The sequence below is a fragment of the Cupressus sempervirens genome, chromosome 10 (assembly GCF_028749045.1).
Source record: "Cupressus sempervirens isolate cs-2001-9-10 chromosome 10, ASM2874904v1, whole genome shotgun sequence".
Classification (NCBI taxonomy): domain Eukaryota; kingdom Viridiplantae; phylum Streptophyta; class Pinopsida; order Cupressales; family Cupressaceae; genus Cupressus; species Cupressus sempervirens.
The window spans coordinates 768,765,943-768,790,788 of record NC_143127.1 but is presented as its reverse complement, the minus strand read 5'-3'; the positions used below and the strand labels follow the sequence as shown (position 1 = coordinate 768,790,788).

At 31.5% G+C, this 24,846-nt stretch overlaps 1 protein-coding gene across 1 annotated transcript; it reads left to right on the top strand.

Annotated features, from left to right (window-relative positions):
* The first annotated feature begins 21,560 nt into the window (after window positions 1-21,560).
* LOC149536131 (uncharacterized) lies at window positions 21,561-22,797 on the top strand. The gene is made up of 3 exons (XM_089805503.1): window positions 21,561-21,863; window positions 21,976-22,067; window positions 22,352-22,797. The coding sequence occupies exons 1-3, from the start codon at window positions 21,692-21,694 to the stop codon at window positions 22,421-22,423; spliced, it is 336 nt and encodes a 111-aa protein (XP_089661629.1). The 5' UTR covers window positions 21,561-21,691; the 3' UTR covers window positions 22,424-22,797.
* The last annotated feature ends 2,049 nt before the right edge of the window (window positions 22,798-24,846 follow it).

Here is a 24,846-nt window from a genome sequence, read left to right as displayed (position 1 = left end):
TTTCTTTTATTTTTCTTAGGTGAGCTTTTGTTGGTTCTTCTTTTCTTGAATTTTATTTCTTTTTGTTTTGTTTTTTTTTGTTCCGTTTTAACCCTTATTAGGTTGGTTTTTCATCTCTTTTCTTTTTAACTTATTTGTCTCTCTCTTTTTGCTGTTCTCTTCACTCTCCTTAGGCTTAATGTTGATGGATTTTTTAATTTTTTCCCTCCTTTGATCTCCCTTTAGTTTTTCTTTTTTTGGGTCTTTCTTCATTTATTCATTTTTTTAAATTTTCTTTATCTTCTTAGTCATCTTGTTAGTGAGTTCACATTTTTTTTGTGTTCTTATTTTTTTTTTTTTTGTAGTTCCTTATTAAGCGAGTTTCTTTTCCTTTCCATTCTTAGTTTTCCTCTTTGTCCTTTCCTTCTGGTGTTACGTTACGTCTTCTTACTTTTATTTTCTCTTATTTAGTTTTTTCTCATTAATTTTTGTTTTATTTCTTATTAATTGCCTCCCATTTTCAAGCAAGTTCTTCTTGGTCTTTCTCTTATCTATTTGGTTTATATTTTTGTTTATATTTTTCATTTTTTGGTCCTCCTTTCATTTTATATTTCCATTTTAATTTTATTCGAAGGTTTATTTCTTTCTTTAATTGGTATTTGTACTTCTTTTTGGTCTTTCTTGATTTTAAAGTGTTTTTCTTTTTCTTTTTATTTATTTTTTCTTCTTTTCTATTCTCTTGAATTGCGTGTGGCTCTTCCTTACCCCTCCCTCTCCTCTTATTACTTAGCCTAGTCTGCAACATATCATTTTTCTTCTTTCATAGCTCTCTCTTTAACATCCAAATGATGGATCATAGAGTATGATCCGAAACGTTGATGCTAAAAAATCTTACACAATCTTACCCAGAAGCTCGAATACAGAATATCATGGATTGTGGAAATTTATTGCAATTAATTACTAATTGTTTGTCACTATTAACTATAAGCTTATCTTTAAAGTTTGACCTTCACTTGGTTTCAAGAATAGTTTAATATTCTCAAATAAACAAGGCCAACCACGTGAAGGTGGAAGCTCATTTGGCCCCTCCCCACCCCCCAACATCACTCTAAATTTCCCATTAACATTTAATAACATTCATTCATTCATCCATTTTTGAAATATAACATTCAATCGTTATAATCACATGATAAAATTCATTAACACGCAACATTCATGAATAATTCATTAACACACAACATTCATGAGTAAGTCATTCATGAATAATTCATTAACACACAACATTCATGAATAAGTCATTAACACATAAAATTCATTAACACACAACAATCATTTCTTTTTGGCTTTCTTGCTATTTTTTTTCCATGAAATTTCTAAGAGGAATATCAATTTCCTATTCATCCCCATCCTCTACTAGTTATAATTGCAATGCATGTCTCCTCCTCATCTCTTCAGGAACACGAGGCTACTGCACCAAAGGGGGGTCCATTGCAATAACAAGTACTTCATGAGTTAAATTCACACCATTTTATATTAGTGAATTATGAGTTTTTATTTAAGTAAAAGAACTATAAATCAAAAAAATAATTTAAAAGAACAAAACAAGGATTTTCTTTAATTGAATGTGTGACATGATCTACCTGCTGATCAGTCTAAACATCCTCCAACACTTGTTCAGCACGACATGATTCTATATCCTCTAAAATATACGCAAAAAGGTTACACCAAGTTTAATTAAAGATGTTAAATTTTATTAATAATTACATAATTAGTTTTAAATAGAAAATGAGCACCTCCATGGACAGTGCGATTCACATCAGAGGCTTCATGATGTGGCGTATGATCTGTGTCATGATTAAAAAGCTGCATTGCAATGTCATGCACATTATTATCAAATAGATTTTTGCTCAAGTATTCAATTTCTAATATATTTTTTGGCATATTTACCTATGCACATGATGCAGGAGACTGTTTGGTTAGGGCAATGGAAGCTTGCCACAGGTGTTCAACCATGATTGCATAGCCTTGCTTGAAGGCAATTCTTTTGTGTTCTTTCGTGGCCTCCAGATTAAAATCAGTGCCCTGCAATTTTTTATTAATTAACAAAATTATTTGCATTTTATAAATAAATTTTCTCTGCAATTCATTTACTGCTACTTACAACTCGTGCTTTGATTTTAGAATATCCCCTAGAGCCAAGTTTGTGCTACCCAATCTTTTACAGCCTTGCCTTTGTTGCCTTTGATGTGTCCCACAAACTATGAAAAGTTTGAAATATGTTAGATGATATAGATATAAAGATCGATACTAATTAGTGCATTATTAAATTAATGTACTAGTAGTTAATACTATTGCATACCTTCTTGCATTTTCTGGTGTAATTTCTCTTCAACCATCCCCTTTCTCCTTTGCATCCAAAATGAACTCATTCCACTCCCTCACTATAATAAAGGGAGGACATTCGTACTTTGGATTTGGGATGAGACTCTTTCTATATGAGTCCCTCACAACCTTAAGATGTTTGCAAGCTTTTTGTAACATTTTCTTATGATCAAAAATATTAATACCAAACTCACGCTCTAAATCTTTGATGAGCTGATCTTTTAATTTTTTATCTTGTGATTTCCACCTTTTAAGAAAAAACACAAAATTGTTAGATATAGGTAGTAAAAGAAAAGACTTGAATGAAAGGAAAAATGTTGCACCAATTAATGACATGAAAAAGAAATAGTGGGATAAAATTAGTTCACTTATGATGTTCCACCTTGTACGTATGGTGGGCCCAAATGTTTGCAGTGTGAGGTCATAAAGCTTCTTATAAAATATATCATTTCCTACAAAACATGTCATGGGATAATCAATCCAAAGCTTCTTATGAATAGGTAAATGCATATTACAATATAAAAAATAATTATTTAAAGTACTTGGAATCTTAGAACATTTTAAAGGCATTGATTCATCATTGTCAATCAACAACGATGTCTACATAGCTCCCATGCTAGAAACATGGGTAGCTTCAGGAAATGATGGTGAATTATCTCCAATACATGCACTATGATTTGTATCTGGCATAGCAGATGGTGCATCTCCTACCACTAAAACAGTAATCTGATATGTGATGTACCTAAGATAAAAGTAGAAATTATCAACTCATAATTAACACAAAACCAAATGTAGAAAAACAAGGATTTACCAGTTGGACGTCCCCTTGTTGTTGACATTGTAGTTAGCAATCTTGTATGGATGTCTGTCAATTGCCTAGGAGTCTCCTGTACTTGATGACTTGAACAATACATTATTAGCAAAGACACTCTGAAATAATAAAAGTAAGAGTTAACTTAAGAAGTATTTGAAATTTTGAAATAAAAAATTCCTTGTAACTTGTCAACTAAAAGATTATTTTACCAGTGGCAGTTGGAGCTCTGCTAGTACTGCCTCATCATGTTGTCCTTGACCAGGTTCTGGATCAGTTGCCAAAAAATCCTATAACAAGAACACATTATACATATTTTACTTCACAATATAAAAAATTATAAAATACATTTATTTATTGAACTATTGTTATAACTAAAGATTCATTACTGCTTACTTCATAATGATGAGCTTGTGCTCTCAAATCATATAGCCTCTTTATCATCTCCTCGAATGGAATATTTGCTTCATCCAAAATTCTCATTATTTCTAAATTTTATTTATTTATTCTTTTCTTCAACATAATTGTTACATTAGGTGTTTTTGCAATATCATCATCAAAAGGGGTAGCTATTGGCTCTGTACTTATTGTAGGTGGTTTTCCCTTGTCATGAACATCAAATTGTGAGAGGAATATCAATAAAACTATCATAAAAACTCAAAAAATGTAAATAAAATAACATAATAGTATAACATTTTTTAACTATCTAATTTGTACAATTTCAATAAGGTTTACCCTTGCTGAAGAATGGGTGGGAGTAGCATCCTCGTGGCCTCTATCATGTGTGGCATCCATATCGTCCTATCACAAAGATTAAACATAAAAACTTCAGCTAACTAAAAGCAATAGACAACAAAAAAAAACTTATTAACAAAATGGTATATAGTACTTACAACCCTCATGATAGTAACTTTGTTTGTATCCATGTGATTTAAATGGTAATCTATTAGCAGTTCTTCCCTTACACTTATTAATTTTATTGCACAAACAAAAACTTCATTCCCCTCACGTGCCTCAAATATGCAATTGGGTTGCTTACTAGTTGAGAAAGGTCGTGTACTATTTATAAAACCTATAATATTACCTATTGCTTTTGGTCTCCCATCAATGTACATAGCAAATCTTTTACTTTGATCATTTTCTTTGCATTGTGTATAATTAGTTGATAGTGCATACTTACACATACTTTTTTATATATCAAACAATCTGCATCCAATCATTGTAATTGTAACATGGACTGACATACTTGAACAATTCAACAACTTTTTTGTAACATACCTTTATCTCATCCATGGAAAATAGGCCCAAACCATGTAATGAGGATGGATCAATGCGATATATCCTCTCATTAACACAAAAATCGGTGTTAATTGGAGGTAGCTCATTGGTTACCCATTCTTTCTCAATGTGTGTGTACCGAAAGGACACTTTGATGTCACCTTTCATCTCATCATCATAAGAACATGACCCCCCATTAGCAAGGAAAAATTGCATGTGTTTATCAATTTTCTTTCTAATCTTTTGACCTCTAGTTGATCTCCCTATTTTAGCTATACTACATGTAGAGCTTTCATCTACCATTTCCTCATTTCCCTCATTTGATGTAGATAGATCTGAAAATTACCTATTTGGTGGGTCTTGCAATCCATCAAATAGAAATTTGATAATATTTAAATAATATATATAGAATAATCAAGTCGTGACTCATACATGTAGTTCTTCTTTGTCTATACATGAGAGATATAAAATGTAGTAAGTTGAAAGTGATTATACAATTATATTTCTATACGGACCTTCTTTGTCTATATATACATTATATCATTATTTAATATGTCTATTTATAACATACGTGCTCAATGATAAACAAGAAGAATATAAGAAAATTATGTTTATTTATTGACTTATACCTACTGATCCATGTCACTATGCATGATCCATGCCAAAGGGGTCAAATTTCTTGCATATGTTAATCATTTATCTTAAGTTAACTAAAAATTACATGATATGCATATGCTACAAATAACTTAGAAGACAACATGAATAGTATGCAACATCATAAACATGAACAAATTTACCTTATATATGGAATGCAAGATCATCAATAGAAGGGGTGACGATGTCTATAGTCAATTGCCTATTTGCAAAAAGGGTGATAATCAGACATAATATAAACATTGGTAATTGTAAATAACATATGTTGTAATCATTAGAATTGAATAGAATAAATATGTAATCAAATTTCTTACATATGTTAATCATTTATCTTAAGTTAGCTAAAATTTACATGATACATGTATGCTATAAATAACTTAGAAGACACCATGAGCAATATGCAACATCATAAACATGAAAAAATTTATCTTATATATGAACTGCAAGATCGTCAATAGAAGGGGTGATGATGTTTGTAGTCAATTGTTTGTTTGCCAAAAGGGTGATAGTCAGACACAATATAAACATTCATGGTAATTATAAATAACATATGTTGTAATCATTAGAATTGAACACAATAAATATGTAATCATTACAATTGAAAGCAATAAATGATGTCAATCATTTCATTGATCATTTCAATTATGTCATTGATTATCTTCATCATCATCATCATCATCATCATCATCATCGCCATCATCACCATCATCATTGCCATCATCACCATCATCATCGCCATCATTATCACCATCACCATCATCATCATCATCATCACCATCATTATCATCACCATCATCTTGATCTTCATCATCTACTTCATCATCTTCAATATCTTCTTCTTCCATAACATTATATTTTATCGGCCTTCCTCTTGGATCATGTCTAACAACAAATGACCAACCCTGTTTATGTAGAACCTCTGAGTAAAACACTTGCTCACTTTGGCTTGGAAGAACATAGGAATCATCTCCAACTGGCTCAAATGACCTTGTATTAATCATTGTAAATTCATTATCATGTTGAATAACCATTCTATCTGGATCATTTTGATTTAGTCATACATTGTACCATTTGACGATCAATACAGTTACTTTGAAGGAATTAAAGTCGCACTCAATTATATCATCCAAGATGCCATAGTATTGATTTTGAGATTGTCGAGGATGTATATCATTTCTAGATGATATATTGGTGACCTTGAAAGCTGCGGTTATCCTAGAATCACAAGTTTTCTTTGTGTCATCCAACCTTGTTATGCGAAATTTGTGGCCATGATAGTACACAGCTTTGTGCTACTTGACCTGTAATTTTTGAAGCGTGTGTAAATTATTTGCAGTGCTTGACCTACAATTTTTGAAGCATGTGTAACTTATTTGCATCATGAGTTGATACAAAACATATGTCGAGTTATGATCATTAATAAATTTCTACGTACCTCTCCACATCTTAAACCCTTTACTAGATCAACTACCATCGGCGTAACATTAGAATGTCCATTATGATGAGCTTCTGTAACCAATGAAGTAACACCTGTAGACACCTAAATTTGATTACACGGCTTTAGTAATCCTATTTAGTTATCTCCAAAGGCATCATTAATTAAATTTTTATTTAATTAATCCTTTGCCATCCCTAGTTGATTAATTTAATTAATCATCTATAGTCCTAATTGATAAATCAAATAACCTATTATTAATCAATGAAATCCTATTCTGTTATCTAAATCCAAAAATCCCCATTTATTAAATAAATCTATTTGATAAATAAAATCCTCAAATATAAAAACCCCTAACTTATCCCTAATCCTCCATTTAGCCTAATCCACCCCATCCACCCATACTAACATAGCTTAGCCACTAACTCACCGACCCTCATTAATGCCATCCACTTGCACATCTCTAACATCCCTAATCTAATCCTAAACCCAAGCCTAATCCACCCCCTAATGTTGTCACATTCCCTAAACAAGTTTAAGACTTTCCTAAACCAAATCAAAGTCTCCCTCAAAAAATCCCAACCACCAAGTCATGAGTGCTCTTACAAAACATAAAAGACTCTTACAAGTCCACTCATGACTCTTACATCCATCTTCCTCACTCTTCCCTCTTCCACACTCATTCCTCTTACACCTTTCTTACATACTCAACCCCACTCATCATGCCTTTAACCAACCCTTTACCCTACCCTCTCACACTCATCCTCCTTGTGACAAGTGTCACCTTCCCATTGGTGCTAAACAAGCACAATCCATGTGCCCCCTTTTGAGTGCATCTTAGCCGTCCTTAACCATCTCCCCATCCTTGCATCTAAGCCCTCCATCCCTCTACCCCTTGGCCTATAAATTGAATCCCATCCCAAGCCATTTCATCAACAATCTTTGAGCTAAAGTTACCATGCTATTTTGAGAACCAAAGCCATCAATCATACCCTTATAATGCCAAATTGAGAGCTCACAAAGCTACCAATTTTCCATTACCCACCTCCATTGAAGCAACTTTTGAGCATCTTGAGCATCTTGAGCATACACCCACATCAAAAGGACACATCTATAGAATCAAGAGAGCATGGAGTGTTTTCTCTTGTGAGGTTTGCACTTTTTGTTTTCTTTTCTTTGTCTAAACATATATGTGAATTTAGTTTTGGTTTGTGAATGTTTACTTTATTTGTCAATGTTCTTTGCATACTAAATCTTGTTCTACAACACCTTCCCATGTTAATGAGCAACCATTTTGTTGACATTGTTAAATCCATACCGTCATCCAATCAAGATTGTTCGCAATATACAAATGTATTGAATCCCACTCTCGACCACCTATATAAAAAAAAATACACCAATAAATAACCTATATTGAAGAATTATAAGAATTAATTAACTACAATTACATCTTCGATTTACCTCTCACTTTCCTCAATCTACCTTTGCCCATCAAGTAGTCCCATTCAAATTTGTTAATTGAGTTGGGATCCCAAATACGATCTACATGGATCTTTGCTGCAAACTTAGGAAGATATTCACTAATGTACACCATGGTTTGGTATACCATATATCCCTCCATCATAGAACCCTCGGGATGTGCTCTTTATCAAACCAAGCCTTTCAAAAATTTCAAGTGCCTCTCAACCATCCACATTGACCTGGTTGGTATAGGTCCACACAATTCAATCTCCTCAACTTGATGTATGAGGTAGTATTCTTGTGCATTGAAAAAACTTGGAACTAGACACTTTTGCATTTCACACATAAGAAGAGGAATTTTTCTGTTCCAATAATTTATATCTTCTTTATTGATTTCTTTAGATGACAACAACCTCATGTATTTTTCAAGATCATATATAACCTATTTGACATTGTTGGCGAAGTGGTGTGGGAGAGATAGAGGTAGAATGTACTGCAATATTTGTAAAATGATCTTGTCAATATTTTATAAAAGAATGCAATTAAAACTACATGTAGTATACAAATATATAGTGAATACAAAATAACATGAATTACCTTAATAAATGTATGCCAATCATGTGTTTTCAACCCTAGCCCAAATTCACTTTTCTTTGATCTGAGATTGTTTATGTTCGTAGCAAATTCTGTGGGAAATTTTATTTTTTTATGACTTCTTTTATAGCACTACTCTACTGCTCTAAAAATTACCAACTAAGGGCACTTGTATCAATCTAGTCTCCATTGTTATTTGATCAAATTCCATTTTTCATTACATGGTTGGATTCTTCAATGTCACTACAAGTTTTGACAATTTGGTCTTTGTCACGCCTTCCATCCAATATTTTCCATAATGTCTTTGTTACATTCTTTCCAATATGCATAAGATCAAACAAATACACAATTGGGAGTTTCTCATAGTACGATAACCTAGTAAATTATGTAGGATAAATTTTTAGTCCTTTTGGAAGATGGTCATTGATGCCTTGACGACCTTCACAAGCATCAATTACATCATCAATAAATAAAACACAATGTCAAAATATAAATTTGAAACAAAAACCATCAGATGGAATGACATTATGTCAACGATTTATTTTATTATATACCAACTTCCATAGGCAAGGTGTCATTCTTTGTGGCTTTGATGTAGTTTCTTCTTTCCCATTGAAAAGATATTTTTGGTAATTCAACACTTATGATTTTTGTGCAGAAAGTGTCTATTCTCATTCAACACCTACTTTCTTAAACTTTTTGAATGATGAGATTTCATCTTTGGACCACAAACTGGACATGCAAATTTTTCCTTTTTCTAAAGACCTACAAGATTCTGTATAATTGGATTAAATGTGTTAACTTTGTGTTGTCACTATAACATACCAAAAAAGAGGTGTTAAGAAGAGAACATACCACAAAAATGTGTTAGCCTAGGGGCATCATGTATTGTCCATACAAGCATTGCATGAAATTGAAATTGTCTTTGTCCTATTAGTCTACAGATGCCATACATAGTAACCCCATTCCAGAATGCCATCAACTTGTCAATAAGGGGTTCAATATATACATTGATATCTTTAACTTGATACTTACCTAGTTGAATGAACACAAATATTACATAATTATTATGACCCTTTTGATGGATTAGTAATAATAAATTAATTTAGATGACCATTTAAAATCAAAAAATACCTAGAACAATCAGTGTCAACATTATGTGCTCTCTCTTTATGGACAACCAAGGAGGTATGTTATTGTTGATAAAAAAAATAGGCCACACTGAGTAAGTAGATCTCATCTCTCCAAAAGGATTGACACCATCTGCTACCAATGAAAGGTTGAGATTACAATGGTCTTCTTTAAAGTGTGGCCATTTTCCCTCTATTTCCTTAAATGCCAAACCATTTGTAGGCATTCACATAATGTCATCTTGACTTCTATTGCATGCATAGTAATCCATAAATTGTGCCAAGCTATTGCACCTAAATAATCATTGCAGACATGGAATAATAGAAATATATCGAAGAACCTTGCAAGATACCTTTCTTGTTAATCAATCTAATTGATATCTACTAATATGACAAATAGGGCATTCTGTTGCAAATTCATGCTATTTATGATATATAATATGATCATTCAGACATGCATGTATTGTTTGATACTCCATTCCAATATCTTTCATAATGGGAGATAATTCTTCGTATGAGCGAGGTAGAATGTTTGATGGTGGTCACAAACACTCACCTATCAACCTATGACCAAAAATATAATTTTTTAATTTTAAGAATATTAATTGCTACACGAACCTAATGTTAATTGTAAGGAAACTAGAAGTAAAATAATGAAAGAAGATGACATACCTTAACATATGTATCATTGCTACATTGGATAAACTATTCATAACCTTCAAGTTCACCAACAACAATACAATGGCAAGAAGAGTTGTTTTGGAGCCTTCATATAGGGACTTGTGTGACTTCTTAAGTATAGGTACATCAAGCTTTGCACCAAAATCATCATCATCATCATCATCATCATCTTGATCATCGTGATCATCTTGATCATCATGATCTTGATCATCATGGTCTTCTTCCATGGTATCATTACCTTCTACTTCAATATTCATACCTCCATGTTCTCTCATTTGGAAATTCACATTCTCTGAATTGTCATGGTCCATAACATGAAACTTAGGGATGTTGATCTATATGAAAATGATGACCTTATATTAGCCATGACCATGAGGTCATCATCAAATCATGTCTTATTTAATTTATAAATTATTAAAATACATACCAATGGACGATATTTGTTTCCCCCTTCAATGTGACCATGTTGCCTAAAATTTTCCTCAACTATTTTGGTTAGATATCTTTGAGTCTTTAAGGCCTTACAGCTTTTGCAAGGACAATAACATTTTCCATCACCTTTTCTTTTTAAGTTAGACCACAATCTAGCAATTGTCTCCCTATTTTTTTGTGCGTTGATATCGTCGGACATGGTCTTTCTTCAATGAAATGACTCATTGGTGGAAGGAGGATGATGTTTTTGCAACCGGCAGATGGAGTAGTAAGAGGAAGACACATATAGAAATGAATACTAAAGTGAGACAAACAAAAAGAGGTATATATAGAGAGATAGATCGATAAAGAGACAAAGAAATATAAAAAATGAAAAGAAACAAATACTTAGTTGACCTTCCATAACTCTACCTCTACATATTGCACTTGCGACATACAAGCACTTCTCGAGAAAATGGGTAGCAGTAGCCAAGAAGAGAATAGGAGAGTCCATTTGGCTCAAGAGGAGGATGCACAAAGTGACCAAGGGGCAAGAGGAAATGCTGATCTAGAGAGAGGAGAGTCTCTAATGTTCAATAGAACCCTGTTGAAGACTATCACAGAGCAAGAACCTCCCCAAAGAAATACATTATTCAAAACTCTTTGCAAGGTAAGAGATAAGGTCTACAAAGTTATTGTAGATTCTAGTTCAACTGATAATATAGCCTCAGTAGAAATGGTAGAGAAGCTTGGATTGAAGAAGTTGCCTCATCCTAACCCTTATAAGGTTTCATGGCTAAATAAGGATTCCTCTTGAAACTAAGAGAACAAGCATAGTAAGGGTTGGGAACATGGAGATGAATGTCCTACTAAATTGTAAGAAGAAAGAAAACCTTGCACAATATCATGGTCAAGATCGAGAAGCAACAAGACAAGTCTATAGCCAAACAAAAGATCAACTACAACATAAGATGTGGGGCTTGAGAAGACTTAAACCAGTTGAAGATTGTTATGACTAGCAAGCCATGATAATTTATATAAGATGAACCTACTATTTTTTCTTTTTAATCAAAGATTCCATAATGATATTAGCGTAATATTCAAGTCAAAAAAGAGGATGTTACATTGGAGGCTTATGGAAGATGTTGTGTGGGATGAGAGGTTTCTATGGCCCTTGGGATAATAGGATGAGTGTAGAGAATATTTCACAAATACATTAATTTAGCACATAAAAAATCTCAACTATCGAGGTGCATTTAGTACAATGTAAAAATAAGAGAGGAATGATCCTTTTTTTTACTTCTTGATGATTGTACCTCACATTGGGTAATCGATTTGAGACCATCAAAGTCTTTAGGCTAGTGCCATGGCTTTATATATGTTCTTATTGTAACGTTTAACACTTAAATATCCCAATTTCAATAACACTATATTATTAGTGAAGGCTATATAATTTAGATGTGATTATTAGTGAAGGATATAATATTAACCTTTGTTAAAATAAGTGAATGGACAAGAATGTAAGGATTGGAGTTACAATGCGATTCTCGTATATATTAAAAGCTTATCTCTTAAATACTACCAAATGCCACCAAAGTATTTTTGAACATATTGTTTTAGCTATAAAACATCTCACTTAAAGAACTCTCAAGGAAAAGTGACAAAAATAAATTACTCCCTTAGGATCTAATATCACACGTATGGTTGTCATTACACCAAAAGCCATGTATATCTCTGAATTTTTAGATCAACATCTTGACATGTACCCAAAATGTTACTAAATTGGCAATTGTTACTTGACCCAACTATTGCTTTTTTTGAGGGATGAAGAAGAACCTTATAATAATATGTAGTGATAAGAATAGTAAACTGAACATAGGAAATTAAATAAAGAAGAAAAATTGACACTTTGTAATAGAATTCCCCCAAAAGCTCGAAACACAACTACAAGAATGTTGCCATGGCCCTTAAATGCAAGATGGTTGATGGTGGATGTTTAAGTGGGGGATTCTGTTGGGGATATGGATGCCCATAAAATTATAGGTAGAAGTGAGTGATGGTGTCTCCTTCTTATCCAATCTCTTCAGGTGAGTTTCAAAATTATAGGTGATTTGGGTGGAAAAAATGTGTAGCACAATGTTGATATCATGGCCAAAATTATAGGTCTAAGCCCAAAAGCTAAGCATTTCTCCCATCATAAAAAAGTATTTGATTTTGTTGTTAGTGTTTTCCCTAAATAAGAGGATGGGGAATTGGTTAAGGAGAAGGGTGGGGTGTATGTTTTATCATCCATTAAGATTATTTGAAACAAGGTCTTGATTGTTGTGATGGAATATGTGACCATTGATGCGAGCTATTATAGGGATCATAATTATTTCTTTTGTTTTCTTAACCATTTTAGATATAAAAAGAGGATTTCCCCCCCTTTCTTCCTTATCTATTCTCTCACTCATAGAATTAAATTTTTTAGAGAGAAACCCAATTAGCCAATCATCCATGAGGGGTTAACAAGGCTGGTTTGTATCTACATCATGAACAATATCCTAAACCTTATTTCTTTGTGTGTTTTAGTGCCAAAGGTTAAAATTGAGGTTTTGGAAAGAAACAAAGGAAAATACAAAAAAAATTATCACTGATCTTGATGCTTCCACCAATGAGTCTTCTAAGAGGAAAAAGGGTCATGTTAATTACAGAGAGATTCCTATGAAGTTAGAAGGGGAGAGTGAGTATGAAGAGAAAAAGGATATTTCAAGTGAATAAGAGAAATAGAGTATGGAAATGGGGGAGTTTGAGGAAAGAGAAAATTCTTATGATTTTGCAGAAATATTATTATCACTATTTCTTTCCATTCACTATGCTATATACAAAATGACGTTGTTATGCTTGCGGTGAACCAAAAAGCTCAAAAAATCTATCATTCAGGAGGAACTAACAGATGAAGAGGAGAAGACCATGAGATTGGTGGATTATGATGATTCATTTGACCATAATATCTAGTTGTCTCCTTAGGAATCCATTGATAAATTGATGAAGAGTTTGATTCATATTATAAAGAAAAAGGAGATAGGAGTAAAGGAAAAGGAGAATTGAAAAAAGGCACATTCCTACACTCAATGTCATGGATCTTGTGGAAGTCAATGTCAAAATCTTGGATGAGGACCTTAGGGATGTAAGTGTTGATCCATTTCTTGGTGTACTTAAAATTAAAAATTTTGTCTCCTTATGCAATTTCAGGCTTGAGAAATGGTCTTTGAATCCATTCAAGACACTCAATTTGAATATAGAGCCCTTGAGGCCAAAGTTGAAGAGCTACAAAGTAGGGGGGCTAATAGAAATTCAAAGGAAATTTCAATTCATATTATAATGGAAAACAAGATAGGGGTAAAGGAAAAGGAGAATAGAAAAATGCACATTCCTACGCTCACTATCATGGATCCTATATAAGTCAATGTCAAAATCTTGGAGGGGGACCTTAGGGATGTAAGTGTTGATCCGCTTCTTGGTGTTCTTAAAACTAAAAAAATTGTCCCCTTGTGCAATTTTAGGCTTGAGAAATGGTCCTTTAATCCATTCAAGATCCTCAATCTGAATGGCCAAAGTTGAAGAGCTATAAAGTAGGGAGGCTAATAGATTTCAAAGGAGATGGATAAGGTGAATAGTAAAAAATGATACTATAGTCAAGGAGTTGAAAGGAGAAATAGAAAGAATGGACGATGTAATCAAATGTGTCTTGACTAGTTGTCCATGGAATATAGAAGCTACTATGGAAAGTCTAAATAGACTAATCAAGAATGTTGAACTAGATGCTACTTCAATTCTTGTGTTACATCTTGAAGAACCACATTCAGAAACAAAAGCCTATAGCCTTTTTAAATATAAATGCACTAGTGCCCAAAAGAAGATAAAAGACAACCTTGTGTCTAATAAGAAAGAGTTCAAGAAGATGGAAAAAAATTCAAGTAATTTAGCAGGAGTTGAAGGATAAGGTGTTGCCACTTCTTTAGGCTCTGGTTTGGGTTTTGCTATCCACCTAGGTTTTTGGTTTTTGTTTCCTTTCCATTTTGAATGTTGGTTGTAGGTTTTTTGTGCTAATATTTTAGTGGGTGTACAAATATATCTGTAGTTGGGTATGAAGTGGTCAAGTAATTTAATTTTTCACTGACTATGGTTGCAACTGACTATGGCTATTGTGGAAGGTAAGGACTAAAGAATAGCCTACCCATGAGAAGTGGATGGATATGGAACTAGAAATATTGAAAAATGTGGAATCATAATAGCTGTTTGTGTATGGTCGAATGGGCTCTACTACCTTCGCTATTGGATCTCGAATCCAATATGGAACTATCGAACCCTAGCAATGTGAAAGAAAAAAATGCAAAGGTATATTGCCCAAAAATGAGCTATCAAATACCAAATATAGAAATGAAAGATAAAAATGCAAAGGTCTATAAGGAGTGCATACATATTTAGGAGCAAAAATGGATTAATGTTTCCCTAAAATGTGTCAAAATGCCAATGCAGTGTAAGAACCTGCAAAAAATGATTCAAAGCAATCATCAAGGTAAGGGTAAATGTTGAAAAACTTGCAACAAAAATACACTCACTTTCAAATTCTCCTATGGCGTTACTCAATTTACTTCTCCAACAATGTCAATGAAACCCTATTCCTCCTTAAAAGTTCTATTATTACCATCTATATATTTCTGTAAATGAGACCCTATTCCTCCACCAAAGTTTTGTTATGGTCACCTGTATATTTCTAGGAATGAGAGTTATATTTCCACTGCTACTGTCTTTGTATTCAAAGATTTCACTTTCATAAGCTCATTGTTGACCTCACATTCTCATTTTCTAAGCTGATCCAAAGCTCTTAGCATTCACTCCAATAAATTGCACGTACCTTCAATCCTCCTGGTGATGCCCAAATGATCAAATGATATAAACTCAACTGACTTTTGCCACTTTAAAAAAAATCTTTATGTTCCCGTGTTGGTCGCAATTGAGAACAACACAAAATATAAAGCATTGGTCGCAATTGCGACCAACACGAGCATGTATTAAAAAAAACAAAAGTTTCCTTTATAATGACAATCAACCAAGAAATTTAGATTTGATGGTTGAAATTTAAGGTCAAAATTTAGGGTTAAATGTACTAGTCTATAGATTACACTATCTATAAATGGTTTAAAGGAGGCACATGATACCAAGTTTCAACCTACTTAATGAAACAAGGATTCATTATTCACATACTATTGATTCAAGGTTGAAAAATGTTCATCTATTGTTTTTGGTGTAGAACAAATTAAAGATCATGCCTAATCACTGACTTAACATGAGATGTAAAATAAAGTATTGGTGGCTAAAAGGCAAAAAGGATCAATTCAATAGTTAATGTGAGACTCTAACCGAAAAATCTAGTTGTAGACAACTCTTCTCTTATATTTATGATCAAACATATTCCTTCGATGATTCTTGAAATAAATCAAAGGTTCTAATACTCATAATAATGATAGAAGTTTTATTTATAAGTTTTATTTATGAATTTTCTCTTTTCTTGAACAAAAATAAAAGCAAAGTAACTATAAATACTAAATGAATTCATTTCCATATTATAAAATAAAATTTGATTTAGTTAAATTTCAGCATTTAAAAATATGATATAACAGATTGGGTATCAAAATTATGATTGAAATAGATATTTGCAATTCTTTCCAATCAGAAAATTTGTCAATGGTTTGTGTTGAGATATAATATATAAAATTAATTTACAAACAAATATAAAATATATTATTTTTAATCCAAGAATAGCATATAAAAAAAGTTATAGACTAAAGATTTATACCTAAGATGATGGCCATGAGCATCAACTATCTTAACCATAAAATTCCATTTTATTTTATTTTTCCAATAATTCAGACAGTTCCAGAGCAAATCCTTTTATTGCCACTTTTAAAATCTAATCTGAAAACATTTTTTCTTTTAACACTTGATTAATTGTGATAGCTTTTCTTTCTTTACAATATCAAATAAATGTTCTGGATGGCTTTGAAAATTGTAACCAAATCATTAGTCGAAAGATGGAAAATAAATTAATCTATAAAGATGCGCTATCGTCAAATGGTGAAAAATATAATACACTATAGATTGTTCAGTTCTATTTGAATCTCTCTCCTCCAAAAGAGAAGATTGATATTTTGATAATCTCTTTTATTTTGGTCTTCATAGAAGCGGAAACCTCAACAAGTATATCTCCTCATTTGTCATAAGTAGGCGTGTCATAAAAGATGAAGATAATATATGTAAGAGGGAAGATTTAGCCAAATAAATTCAGAAGTTAAGTGATACAATAAATTTCTAAGTTCAAACTAATTTTAAATGCTTTTAGGAAAGTAGTATTCTCAAGACACTATATAATATAATTATGTCTCCCAACACCCTGCCACATGTTACAGGTAAGTATAGGTATCCAGTAAAATTGGTGGTTAAGGACCGCATGATAACACAATCTGGTGAGCCTCATCCCAATATGACCGACCCTTTACTAGGAGTTACAACACAAGAACATGTAAGAATATAAATTTTGTTTGTTATCTTGACATTGCCATTTTGAAAAAGGGATATTAAATAAACAAGAATCTGGTATAATTTGATATACAGTTGTCACACAAGAACAAAACCCAATCTCACAGGCAAGGTTCAAACACACACTTATGCCATAAATGGAAATGACGGTTACTGGGTGCTAAACTGTCTAAACCAATCTAGAGGTTGTGCGATTTGTTAGGTGCAATGCCTGTGATGAGCAATACAGTGCAGTCATATGATATTGACTGCTTTAAAATAATGCCAACATACTCACAGATTACAGGCGTGCACGGGTATTCCCCAACAAATAAACCATTCGCATAGTTGATAAAATCCAGGAGGAGTCGACCCCCTATTTGGCTTCGAGATGACAAGGCCAACTTTATACATGCACGACATTAAGATGAACTAAAGGTTTGTTTAGGCCAAGCTTATTTTTGGGTTCATTATTCACATGGCTTAATCCCATTATTCATGGCGCAACAAAAACTAGAAGAAACATTCTATGTTAACTGAATTCTTCTAGCATTAAAGGAGATTTAGGCTAATGCCCACATATCCAAATCTTAGAAGGAATAAAAGCAAATCTTGGAAGGAACAAAAACAAAGCTAACATCAACTTAGCTGCTTTCTCTTCAACCTAAGTAACTTTTTGGAATTTAAACACAGAAGGATTTATATGATTATTCACACTGCAAAAACTCTAATCTAAGATTACCATTCCAATCATTTTCATTCTAAAAGTGGAACCTGGTATTGTCGATGCTTCCCCTTCTTCATCCTTGAAGCCCAATATCCATGGTTCCTTGCCACCTCCCTATGTTTTGATAGAGGATAATTTGGAACAGTTATGCAACCAATAAATCCAAACTTTTTGCAACATGTCAATATTATAAACGACATTTAAACAACATTCTTAATAATTAGATTAGGTTTATTTTTACATTTGACATATTTATTATTTTCATGAATTATTATTTTCTAATTAGCCAGAATTACATGAATTACACATAATTACATCTAAATATTTAAAAAAAAATTATTTACACGATTTTGGGGGGTCTCTTATGAGACTAAAAAGCCTCTCAGCTAATTATATTATAATTAAATAAAAATGGGTTTAACAAAGTAAATTAGTAATTATGTCTTGTTCACTGCAATATTCTTATTTAGAAGGTTTGTGATCTTGTATAACTATTATAGGATGTAGTGTTGTGGAAATCATTATCGTATTTTTTTAAAAGAGAAAGATTACTTGAATCTCAACGATATAAAGAAAATTATTGATATAATTTATTTGTGTGTATATTATTATTTCACACAATATTCAATTACTAAAAGGGAATGGATATTATTTGAATGAATCAATATTCCACAACTTTGAATTATCATATTTATCTTTTTTAAATTATGAACTATAATTTTACTGATTAATATATTTTATATCTTCTAAAATGATAAGAAAGTGGAGAAATTGTATGAAGATAAATATTAGGTTCACTTTCAGTCAATTCCTCATTCTTCTAATCCACTTCACTGTGTCTTCTTGAACCTATATTCCTATTTGAGATTCACATGTATATATAACCTCAGTTCTGTTTTTGTTTTTCTTTATAAGAATCTAATATTTTGGTGGAAGATATATTTTAGATCTAAATTTCATGAAAGATATATTTAGCTCTTAATTAGGTTGAAATATTATGATATTTTCATTGTCTAAACAAAAGGAAAAAATATATTAGTCTACTTTGAATATCTTATCACAAATTCTCGCTTAAAGAATAAAGAATACAATTTTTATTATTTTCCCTAAAATTCAGAACCCTATGAATTTATTTGACATCTTACTATCCAAAAAGAGTTCAAAAATTATATAAGCCAAAACAAACCAACTAAAATACTAGTCAAATAATCTATTTTGTAATATATTATAAATATTTTTTTAAGTTTTAATGATTACAATCTTAAATTTTTAATTGGAGATTCCAAACTTCATGAATTTAAGAGTCAAAAGTCAAATTAACTTTAACATTTCGAGTCTACTTAGATTGACCCCTGACATGATAAGTCAAGCATGTCTTTTCTCTTACTGTAGTTCCTGTTTTAGAGAATCAGGCCTTTGTTAGTGTTTTATTGGAGTTTATGGTTTAAGTCAACTTTTTTCAACTTTAAATTTCCGGTCAATATTTATCATTTTAATGCACCTACTTGTAAAGTAGCACTTACTATTTTAAAAAGAATAGGATTTAGATTTGAACTCTGGATATTTTCTAATTTGAAGAAGAAACAAATCTTTAAATGTTTTAATCAATTCATTAGTACGCTTGGTATACCAAATTCTTTTTTTAATGTAGAACATACAACATGCTACAGATCAAGTGGATGATTCAATCGTGGGGTTTTTTTCTCTTTGTTTTCTATTATTATATATAATAATTTCGATAGTATCTTTAGGTGAAATGAACATTATCCAAAGGTTTTGGTGAAAAAGATTTATTTGGTGTTTGTGATTCAAGCTATTATTAAGAATAGCAAACTTTCACACCTTTCATGTCAAACTAAAGGAGGTGGTCACCAACATAATAAGTAATCACATTTTGGTATACAAATAGATAAGAAAAGCATGACAATAATCATTAAATTTAAGTCTTAAAATTATTCAAATATAATTATACAATTTCTCATCATAAAATTATAATATAATTAAATAAATAAAATCTATTTTTTAATTGATAAGAGTTGGAAGTCAAGATTAATTCTTGAATACTAGATATGGGAGATAAGAATCTCACAATTTACCATTGTGTTGTAAGTTGTTACCTATTTTTTAGAATATTTTAATTATTATAAAACCAAATCTATTTAGAATTTTGCATTACACAAAATCTATCAAATATAAAATTATCTATTTCCAAAATTTATTAACTCTCTACTCAATATCTCGTTTAGCTATCATTTTCATACAGATAGTTTAACAATTAATTATTTGAACATTAATAAAATAATCTTGAAATAATTGAACACAATAATAACAATATATCTAACCCCTACAGATTAAGCGAGTTGGTTTGAGGTTGTGGGTGGATCCAATTGTCTCGGGGCAGCATTGGATTTTGTCTGTTCAATGAATTAACCCCTCATATGTCCGTTTCAAACAAGAAAAACTTTCCTCTCTACCGATTACCTCTTACATGTTCTAAATGTTGCATAGTTATTGGCAAGCTGAAAATATTATGACAACATTATTAGTTGATTATAAAATACTCTATAAGACTGTATTAATTATATTATATTAATTTTAAATCTATTAGATATTTTATCAATTATGAATAGTTTATAATAAAATTAAATAACATTGTACAATTCTACTTTTAATTCAATAATACTGATTTATATCTATCATATGGTAGTGCAGTCATTTAAAACAGTTAATTTATCTTTACTTTAAAATCATATATACCTTTCTTGATCTATCAAAATTCCAAGTTATTATAAGAAATATTTATAATAATGTAAAATAGTTGTTAGTTCCATTTTTACACAGTCAATTCTTCACTCTCTTCTATATTCTTTAAACCCACTTTACTAAATTCTTCAATCCATCTCTGCTAGAATCTTCTTGAATCTATTTGTTCCCACCTCACTTTATTGTAAGTGTTCTTATATTTATCATAGAAGTCTAATATTTTGTGATAAATACATTTTAATTGAAAATCTGACTAGAATATTATCCTGTTTAATGTCTTAATAGGAAAGAATATTCTCATGTTTGGAAGTCTGTTTTGGATTTCTTATAGTAAGAAGACAGAATTTTTCCATAGTTCACACTTTCAAAGTAGGAATATAAGTTTTAGTTGTTGTGGCATTCATTATTATTATTATTGAAATAATATTATTAGGTTTGACTTGATCTCCATGCTCGAAAATTAACTTGACTCGAGCTTAGAGTCACGAGTCAACATGGGCTCCAGTCAATGTGAAGTGTGTTTATTTATAATATTTTATTCTCTCATAAGTGCTTTTCTTAATAGGTTGGACTGATTTCACACTTGAGCTGCTTTAATATTATGACTTAGTCATGCTGCCAGTTCGGCTATGTTTTGTTCTTTAGTTACAGTCTTAAATGCCTTTCAGTCTGGAATCTTCAACTTCTTTATCTTTTTCTGCTGTCGGTGGAGTTTTTCATGTAGACTAGTCTTCAGAATGCAGGATGGAATCTTTGAAGAAAATGCATATAATGAGCTGAGGAAGTAGAACTAGAAATCAGAGATAGAGTTGAGGTAGGTGAAGATGAGCAGAATAGTGAGCAGCAACACATGGATTCTGTGTTTGCGAAACTTCACTAGTGCCCGTCAAAGGGTTTGGAGTAATGCAGACACTGTTTTCTACAACAGATTTGCACATCCATATCACACTGATAAAGTTACTCAGAGCTTTGAAGAAAGGGAAAATGTGCAATTGGGTATTTGTTATTTTGTTTTCATAAAGATACAATGGATTGTCTTATTTTGAAATGGTGTTTATTTTCTTCTCCAAACCCACTTATTTGATTTGTTTTTTGTGCAAACTCTCAGAAGACGTCAATCTGGTGGAGAATAGTAACAATGAGTTTAACAAGGCATCAAAAGGTGGTGCCATGAAAGGAGATACCCAAAGATTTTCTACTGTAAGAATTAACGAGTCCCTCAAATAATGAAGAATCGTGATTATTGTAGTAACTCATTTCTTTTTTCAGTTTTAATACTGTGGTGAATAGTTGCCATTTTAATTTTGTACTGGTAACAGTACTTCTTGAAACGAATAGGTTTCAGATTTGTATTCTAAATATTTTTCATTTAGAGAAGATGCAAATCGTTTGATCAATAAAGTCATTAAAGTCACTATACCACTTTATATTTGATGATAAAACTTATATTTATCGAAATCTCTGTTTTGGTGGTTGTGGTTCAGGCTGCTGTAAAGAGTAGAAAATTTCCAGACTCTCCAGGCCCAAATACAGGATGTGGGTCTCAGCATGATTAACGACCACATTTTTATATCGAGGAGCATAAAGCAGATAGAAAAATAGGATAAGTTAATGAATAGATTAGGTCTGGTGGAAGTTTTGTGTTTTGTGCTCGGATTGAGTTGGTGTTGGGCCTTGGAAATAAATGTTGTATTAGTGGCTTCTTTCGTTTGTATGAGATGTTTTTACCTGTAGCAGACCAATATATGAATATGAAAATACGGCTACAATATGTATTGATGTATAATACAGGAAATTGTTCTACGCTAAAAGCTTATGGAAAAGCGTCTCATTCGGTAAGGAAGTGAATAACCCTACGATAAAATGAAGTATCTGTACTCTACCATACCAAGTTTTATTAAATATTTTCTTATTAAGAGATGGATTTCTAGCGTTACTAGTCTGGCTATTACAACCTGAGTTGGCTTAGTAGTGGAGAACTTGTACTCTTGAAAGAGAGGTCACAAGTTCAAATCTCACTGGAAGTAGGGTATGTATGACTCGTTTGTAGTCCCATATCACTGTCACCATATGTAAACCCAAAAACTGTGGCATAGTGTTGTAGACTATAAAACTCACTTACTTACATATGTTATTTTTGCTGTCAGATACATTTTGAGATAATTTTATTTATACGTTATTTTATTAATTTAGAAATGAAATACCATTGAAATTTAAAATTTATTAATTTACATGAAATTGAATTCCTGTGCGTAGTAGTCAATAGTAAGATTCCCGATGAGTCATTTATTTGTCTTCTTGCCTGTCGATTTCTTTCTACAGAAATTGCTTTTGCCCATAATTGCTTTTCCCATCACCATCTGATTGCACTAAATAGATTGATATTCTATCTCTTAAAACTGACGTAGCACTCACATTTTTCCTGTGCAATGAATTTCTGAGCCAGTGATCTGTCAGTTTCAAACAGAATAATCTTTCATCTCTACCAATTACATCTTTCGTGCTTTAAGATGTTGAATTGATAGTTGCAAGATGAAAATAAATGATTTTGATCCCTTGCTACACTAAGTGTAGAACGGGGCCTTTCTTGGTATTTCTAGAGTCAATTTATTTTTCAACTTCACAAAATTGTGGCAAATGTTAATCATTTTGTATTGTTAAGTAGTACTATTTGAAAAGAATAAGTTTTTTAATTTGAAATCTTAGAAAGTCAAAAAAAAATCAGATTCACCAAAATGTAGTGATTCAATTGTAGCACTTTTTTTCATTATATTTTATGTTATAATACTATTGTAATCATTGACTTGTCATTGATTTTCTTTTTCTTTTCTTTTTTTCTAATGTTTAGATGTGAGATTTTTAAGTTCCAAAATTATTTATATTATTTTAGGTTAATTTGATTGGTTCATATATGAAGTCTTAGAGCAGATTTTAAGGAAGCACTAATCCTATTATACGAGACTTCAGCCACATAAAGACCCTCAAATCTGTGAAGGATCAAAAACCAACGAAATTTAGGCAATTGTACTATTTTCTAGGACATAATTTACAAATTCATTAACCAATGCATAACATTTAATTAGTAATTTAAACTTTGTTACATAACAAACCACATGTAATCAATATTTTATCGTTTGAAGATTTTTCGGTACATATTTTAGAAGAATAAACAATTTTGAAATCAAATTAATTTTTTATAGACAATGAGTAATTGTAGCAATATACAAGTGATTTTATTGGTTGAGAGGCTCTTCAGTCACATAAAGACTCTCAAATCTGTGAACGATCAGAACTTTGTTACATAACTAACCACTTGTAACTAAAATGTAACCAAATTTGTAACCAAATTTAAATACACATTGACTATTTGCAATATATTGCTTTGAACATCTGGTACAATTGAGATCAAAATTCATAGATTCTCCAGAGAGGAAGAGAGAAATGAGAAAATACTCACAATCTCTACTCAATTGTCAACTAAATTGTAAGATTAAATGTACATTATTTTTTCTATATTGTTTTGATAATAATTTGTTAAATAGATTTAAGTTTGAGTCAATTTAAGGATTGCAATAAATTGTTTGGTTAAACATGGTTATTTTGGTATTACCTATTTAACTATTAACTTCAGCGAATATTGAAGGTATTGTAAAGTTGTTTATCTCTTATACAAAAATATAAGTGGAATTGATATATTCTATAATTCAAATTAAATCTATCTTCTAAGAAATTTAGCATTTTGCCTTTCAATATTTTTTTTTTGACAAAAGGCATAAGCCTATATAATATTATAATAAAATATGAAATGATTACAAAGTTTGAGGCTTAAGAGCCAAAAGTGAACAATAGAAAATTGCTAAAAGGCTAAGAAGACATGATCTACAATTTTTATCCTAGTGGAATGTGGGACGTGTGTTCCCATAGTTTTAGATTTTTGTGTCATTATTATAATTTGTGAAGTTGTTTCTATAATTTGGTT